Source organism: Cyprinus carpio, chromosome A13 (assembly GCF_018340385.1).
Source record: "Cyprinus carpio isolate SPL01 chromosome A13, ASM1834038v1, whole genome shotgun sequence".
NCBI lineage: Eukaryota > Metazoa > Chordata > Actinopteri > Cypriniformes > Cyprinidae > Cyprinus > Cyprinus carpio.
In genome coordinates this window covers 18659666-18667052 of record NC_056584.1, presented here as the reverse complement: position 1 = coordinate 18667052, position 7387 = coordinate 18659666, and the positions used below count along the sequence as shown (strand labels likewise).

The 7387-nt window shown below is 38.4% G+C and overlaps 1 protein-coding gene across 1 annotated transcript; it reads right to left on the bottom strand.

The window, feature by feature from the left end:
* Positions 1-1341: 1341 nt before the first annotated feature.
* Positions 1342-6387, bottom strand: LOC122147260 (retinol dehydrogenase 14-like). Its single transcript, XM_042769172.1, has 2 exons — positions 5998-6387; positions 1342-2083 (listed from the first exon to the last, which is right to left on the bottom strand). The coding sequence occupies exons 1-2, from the start codon at positions 6256-6258 to the stop codon at positions 1466-1468; spliced, it is 879 nt and encodes a 292-aa protein (XP_042625106.1). The 5' UTR covers positions 6259-6387; the 3' UTR covers positions 1342-1465.
* Between the last annotated feature and the right edge of the window lie 1000 nt (positions 6388-7387).

Genomic DNA, 7387 nt, shown 5'->3' with positions numbered 1-7387 from the left:
ATTAACTTTAATAATTTCCCCAATTTTCTTTATTTCAAATACAAACAGTCTCCAGCTTCTACAGCCAAGCGCTCAGAGACCTCCTGTTTCACAGGGAGCTATCAGATGAATGCTGGGATACCTTTGGGGCTTTCTGGCTGATCGTAATATACTCTAAATTATCCTGAAAAAATCCTAATGGGAAACACAGATGGGAAAAGCATTACAAGCCCATCAGAGCTGCTACCATTCTCACAAATACAGCTAATGCTAAGAGAAAACATTCAAGGCAATCATGATGAAGTGGGAGAGAGACGCAGTGTGAGAGGAGTGTGTGTACTTTGACTTTCTTTGTGAAAGTGAGTAGTTGAATTGTACTGTAACAACTCCTAGAACGGTTAATTAGACAGTAAGTGAACTATGAAAGCAAAGCGGGCTATGCTCTAATTCCAAAAATGTTCTGCTAATGAGCCTCGCAAAAACAACCATCAGACTATTTTTCAATTATGTGAACCTGGTTGAGCTGTAGTTAAAATCTGAACAATGTCATTTGTACAGCGTGATATTTATTTATTAGACCAAGAAGGCTCCCCAAAGCATTTCCTTTTTCAAAGAAAAACACAAAAACCAAAGAAAAGGTGCTGCAAGATTACAATGATAAACACCTAGAATTTAGAATGTTTAACAGTTTATAATTAGCAGTACCACACATATAGTCAGAAATACTGTCAAAACACTTAAGTATTTCAGAGACTTCCTAAGAAAATAAAATAAATGTTTCCTGGGTGAAATTTAGATATACATTTCTTTATTTCCAACAAGTAAAACACACAACTGATTAAATTTTAATTTTATTTAAAAAAAAATTGGCCTGAACTTAAAATATTTTTCTTTGTGCGGTTACATTTTAAAAAGTGTGTATACTATCACAATATTACAGATCAACATATCGACATTTTGAATGCAAAGTATACAATAAAATATATAATCAGAATAGAGATACTACTATACTTTTGTGTTGTTTAATTCTTTATTAAGTACTGTAGCTGTGAATGTCTGCTGACTGATCTTCAGTAAGAGAAGTGCAAATCAAATGCAGTGTTAACTATTTCACTCCTAACAGCAATAAAGTGTAACAATAGAGCACCATTAAGGCACAATTTTGCAATCAGAAATTCTCATTAATATGTTTACACATTTCCAGTCAAAGAAAGGGTTTAGACTTTGTAAACTATATTATTTGTGGTGATTCTCGAGTTAATAACCCATTTAACCTATGCTTTTCAAAGCACAAGTGAATAGGAATGGCAAAAACAGCTCCCTCCGGTGGATGTTTGCATACATTTAGCATGTTTTCTTTCCAAAACAAGGTCTTTCTAAAATACTTGATGGTAAATATCTGTATGTTTTATTTTTTTTCCTTTCAGAGTTGTCGATATTGAAGTAATCATGGACACGTGACCTAAATTCTTACATCTGTGAGATTTCAAGTTGTGATGCCCACCATCACCTCACTGATGTCCCACAGTTTCTTGGCCACCTCCTCATCTGTGGCCTTAGCTAACAGCTGCTCCTCATGACAGTTAGCAAAGCACTTCCCCTGAATGCCCTCCACATCCGGAGAGCAGGCAAGATAGATAGAAGTCTGTGCACCTTCCTCAGGGGACTTGAAGAAGGCCTGTGAAGCTAGGTTAAATAGTGGCTTCACCAGCAGTGGGATGTGGACATGCCTGCCCAGGTTAGTCCGCACAATCCCTGGGGTGAGAGCATTTACTGTCACTCCACTCTCCTCGAGTCGATGAGAGAGCTCCAGAGTGAATAGAAGATTGGCTAGTTTACTCCGTCCATAAGCAAAAGCCTTATCGTAGCTCTGCTCGCTGTTCAGGTCATCAAAGTTTATTTCACCATACTTGTAGAGCTTGGAGGACACCATAATGATCCGGCTAGGAGCAGAGCGTTTGAGGAGGTCCAGCAGGAGGTTAGTGAGCAGGAAGTGACCCAGATGATTGACAGCAAACTGCATCTCGAACCCATTTTCTGATTTGGTGTAAGGACACTGGTAGATTCCAGCATTGTTGATGAGGATGTCAATCCTTGACTCTTTCTGTTTGAGATACAACAGATATGGCAAATTATAAAGGTATTCAGTATTTCAGAACACAAGAATGAGAAGATAAAATAATCACAACCCTAGAAATCGCTGAAAATATATTCTACACTAATTAAGAATTATTTAGATTGTCCATTATTTATTTTCTTTATACATAAGATTTAAAAAATGGGCCATAGTTAAAACCGTAGTAACAGCAATACACAATGAAATCTTTCAACTGATCAACTCTTATATGGGTCATTATAAGAATGAATAATATATATATATATATATATATATATGTATATATATATATATATATTTATATGTGTGTGTGTGTGTGTGTGTGTGTGTATGTATGTATGTATATGTATATGTATGTATGTATATATATATATATGTGTGTGTGTGTGTGTGTGTGTGTGTGTATGTATATATATATATGTGTGTGTGTGTGTGTGTGTGTGTGTGTATGTATACATAAATATATATATACATACACACACACACACACACACATACATACACACACACACAGTCAATATTTGAAGTGGATCAAAAAAGTTTATCAAAGTTGTCCTAAGACAAGAATGCATTTTGATTTTAGGTTTTAATTCAGGATAATTGGGACATTTTTCCAGGCGTTCCAATGGCAAAAAGTGGTCCAATCTAACTAAATTCAGTCTATATTTTGTTTTATTACATTTTAAAATCTAATTATATTAATTAAAATATCTGTTGGCCAACAGAATGCTTTGGTAATTTTATATAACACATTTTTAATAATATGGTGTTTAATTTTTTTGTGTGTTTTATAATTGTTTTACTGTTTACTGTTATCAAACTCTGCTGGGACATGCTGTCACAAAAGGTTTAATTGTGTTCAGTGAACTATATCTTTTTTTTCTGAGCAACAACAGTGAAAATGTTAAAGTTATAGACATGTAAAATAAAAACAATACATTGTATATACACAATACTGATATAAAATATATCTATCCTAAGAAATTATTAACTATGCCAGGTTTCTGCCTATGTTATAATTTAGACACAATTTAGCAATTCATAGCTTTCAGTCACGTGGAGGGCACAACATCCACAGAACCACAGCACAAGCCTGTCAATTTTCGATCAGTTTCTCAGCCGCAAATATTTAGATCACCTCTCAAAAGAATAAAACAAAGACATGTGAAAAAAAAATGCAAGTTTTGGCCATTTGCAATCCACATTAAGCACCCGTAGCAATATTTCAATCATTAAACAGTGCGACAAAAAAGTGCCTTAATATATTTAAAACAGTAATATTCTCTTATTAATTATGTATAGTTTACATAGGCAAGCAGATGAGGCCGAAATATGAACGCAATCCGCTTAATGATTCAGTGATGTCCTTTTAATGGTTCCCTTTCAAGGGAACTTCGAACTGCGTCCTCTAGGGGTCGCTATGGGGAAAGCCTCGTCGTGACCCGTGTCTGAAGCATACATTGAAAAAACAACAACAAGTTGGCTGTCGTCACTACGAGGCGTTCCCCATAGCGACCCCTAGAGGATGCAGTGTCTCGTTCCCTACTTAGGGAACCATGGTTACATTCGTAACCTGAGACGTTTTCTAAGGGAAGCCATTAACGTGAAACTTTGCACATTGTGTTTATAGTCTTGCTTCATCTACTTGCCTGTGCAAAATATACATAATAAGGTGTTTACTGGATTTCGCCTTTTAAAGTCTGCGTGAACCGGAAGTTGCAAACGACTTTTCTCCAGTGTTGTGACGTATTTCCGAGAGAAACGGAATACTAAATGAGAAAAAATAGTTGGCGTGGCTTTATTTTCCAACTAGCACCTGATTGGATCTAGAACCAAAAATGCACTTCCTCGCCATCTCTCCTTTCACGCGCAGTCAATAGGCTTTGAGTTGTTTCAGCTCTACCTCGCCTGAAATGTAGGCGAGAGGAGGCGGCTGAAGTGAGGGGAGGAGTGAAATAAGCGCAGTAAAGACGGACAGTTCTGAGCTCTCGAAGGGGAACAGATACCTACGAGATCAAAGGTGGATATTGTGTTATTCTCACTCAAGTGCTGTGTTGCCAAACATGATATAATTTCAGTTCTGGTGCTTTTATGTGAAAATAAATATGATGAACAAGACACTCAAAGTGCTTGTTATTTAATTCCATACCGTATTTATCATCCGTTTTTACTTTAATACAAACATGTATTTAGATTTTGTAGAAATACGACAACAATCACATATCTCACACAGATATCGCACTGAGAAGATTCGGAATTTAAATACCTATCACATGAAATCAGATAAAAAAAAATTTTTAGGAGAAACGCAGCATCACATTTGTCTGAACCAGATTGCTTTAAGCTGTGTCGTCACTCGGTCGTTCCCATCATGCTTTTGAATAGCGCAGTCGGTGGAGAGCAACTGCGCTCATCTGCTCAATCCGACACAGCCGCCTCGCCGTCGCGAGAGTTTTTCGGCACACGTCAGCATGACATCAGAGCAAGGCGGACGTAACTCGGACGCTTTTCTAACCGGCATGCATCTCGCGGTGATCACTGGTGATCGGTTCTGCGCAGATTTTGTTCATTTCAAACAAGCCTAATGCTGCAAACACACAGGAAGCCTGTCTACTGTCAGTTGGAGGGGCGTGGTTACGGATGCTAAGCAGACACCCAAACCGTCAAACCTACGTCATCAGGGAAGGTCCTCCAATGCAGAGGGGAGGGGCATTTTCAGGTTTTGATTATAGATTACGAAGCCCAAAATTTTTTTTTTTGTGTGGAACTTGCATGGATGAATTGTTCACCACAAAACGATAAATTTAGGCAAACAAAGTAAAAATGGTCAATACTACTTCATACAAACTGCGTAAAAATAACTGGCGGCCAGTGGAGCAAAGCTTCGTTCAGGTGGGCGTTCCAATAAGGGTGTGACGTCACTTGAAATCTATAAACAGGATTTTTTTTGAAGCTTGTAGATGAAAGGTGCGTTCGACTTCATGAAGCGCTGCGCAAACCGATCGGAATCTGACTTGAAGCAGTGCAAGCCGGTTAGAAATTTTGTCCGACTTGAGACGGCGCCGACGCCACATGACTGTCACGTGTGTCATCAAAGTACCACGAGAGCTTTTCGAGAACAGCCGGCTGACTCAGCCGCCGCAGTTTCTCCAGAGCGACTGCACGAGCGCTGATGACGACACAGCTGCTTCACGATTGGCCAGATTCACCGCATGACAACGATCACGTGTGTTTCGGGTTTATTCTAACCTTTTCAGTTCTCCACAAATCTGTATTTTTTTGAACGGTAAAAGCTTTTTTACTGTAGTCGCACTGTTGTATTGAGTAACGTTTATCATACAACACTGATAAAAGCATATATACACTCACTTTATTAGTATTTAAATAGTATATGATTATGTTGAACTTTATTCTTGAAAAAAATCGCGCTGTATTAAGCAGTATGTAAAAACTGTTTCTGTTGCTCATGAAAACGTTTCTGAAACATCTGTGTACTTGACAAATATTGCATTTAATTCACTTCATCTGTGATAAAGTATGCAAACACCACGTGAGTGTCACTAACGGGAGCAGAAAGTGTCCGGCTTGACTTGTCTGTCTTCAACTCCGCGCCCGACTGCAAGCGGCTACTCTCGTTGATCGCCGCCTGTAGCCGGGCTTCAAGTCGAACGCACCTACATTCTACTCGAAAATGTTTCATGCGCGCGTAGTCACGTGCTCTTCTCAAACATGATATCATGCGCATAAAAGCGCGTGATGTTCGCGCGCACAATCGGTGCACTTGTTGTTAATCGAAAACAATTCGAACAAACCGTGTTGTGCGTTCCCTATATTTATATTTACTTCAATGTAAAATATCTGAAAAGAGAAACAAACGCTCTGTGCTTGGTTTGGTGCAGTACCTTGATTATGTCCTCGCAAAAAATACGGACAGATTTAAGCGACGCCAGATCCAAGAGTTTGATCACTAGTTCCCCTTGCTCTGGTCCGGCCTCCTGCTGGATCTCCAGGGCTGCTTTCTCCGCCCGTTCTCGGTCCCTACATGCCATGATCACTCGGCCCTGACGCCGCAGCAGCTCCGCAGCCGTGGCTTTTCCGATACCACTGTTTGCCCCGGTCACGATAATAGTTTTTCCCCGCAGCATATCGACGCCTGCATCCATATGTTTATAATGGAGAAAAGCTTTACTGCTGATCCTTGTGTGGCCATCAAAGACGTCCAGTTCATGAGCAGGTTTGTAGGCGTAAACATTCACACATGTGGGAAGTAACTGGAATGTTATTCAACTACATTAACCATAAGTCAAAGCGGGTTAAAACGCAATGCATGCTTTTTATTTATTTATTTATTATTTTTTATTTACAAGCAATAAAACCATAGACACAAACCACATGATCCGCTGTAATAGATGAACGGTGCGTGCTGTTTTAATATAAAGTAAATGAATGATGCATACATTACTTTTTCATTCCTTATTTATCTAGGCCAGGGGTGTCAAACTCAATTCTTGGAGGGCCAGAGCCCTGCAGAGGCTAAACACCTGATCCAACTAATAAATCCTTCAGGTTTATTTGAAAACTACATGGTATGTGTGTTGGAGCAGGGTTGTAAGAAAACTCTGCAGGGTTCGGGCCCTCTAGGAATTGAGTTTGACACCCTTGATCTAGGCTCTAGGACACCCATGTTTCTAGTCAAATTTGTTTTAGGACTACAAACTAAACCACTTTAATTAAACACACAACCTAAAGCACAATCAATGAAGATCACTCATTCAATTTACGATCATAAACAATAAATCCAGTCTTTAACAGTGAACAACACATTTTTGTTTTGTGGACAAAACAAAATTAAACATTTTACACTTCATGATAAACACATAGAGGTAATACATTCCAAATACAATATCAAATTCTTCACACTCTCATCCTTATTTCAGCATTTGCTCAGTTCTTTTAATATTGTGGCAAGGTCTATCAGGAACACTAGTGGTGGGCAACACACGTCAGTGAAGGAAACTGCCTTAGGACTTAGTCCGAATATGTAAGTAGTGAAGAAGTTATAACAAAACATCTAAATGTAGATTAAAATCTGCTAAATTTACATCGAATAACCTTTTACACTATAAATAAAATAGACAGTTGCAATGTATGTACCCTGAGATAGAATTAAATATTCTAAATTTTAATGTTTAAATGTTCTCCCCACTGTGCAATAAAACGTGCAATACCCAACTATCTATGCTTCTATTTATTGCATGTATGTTATTGATTTAATATATCATACATCTATCC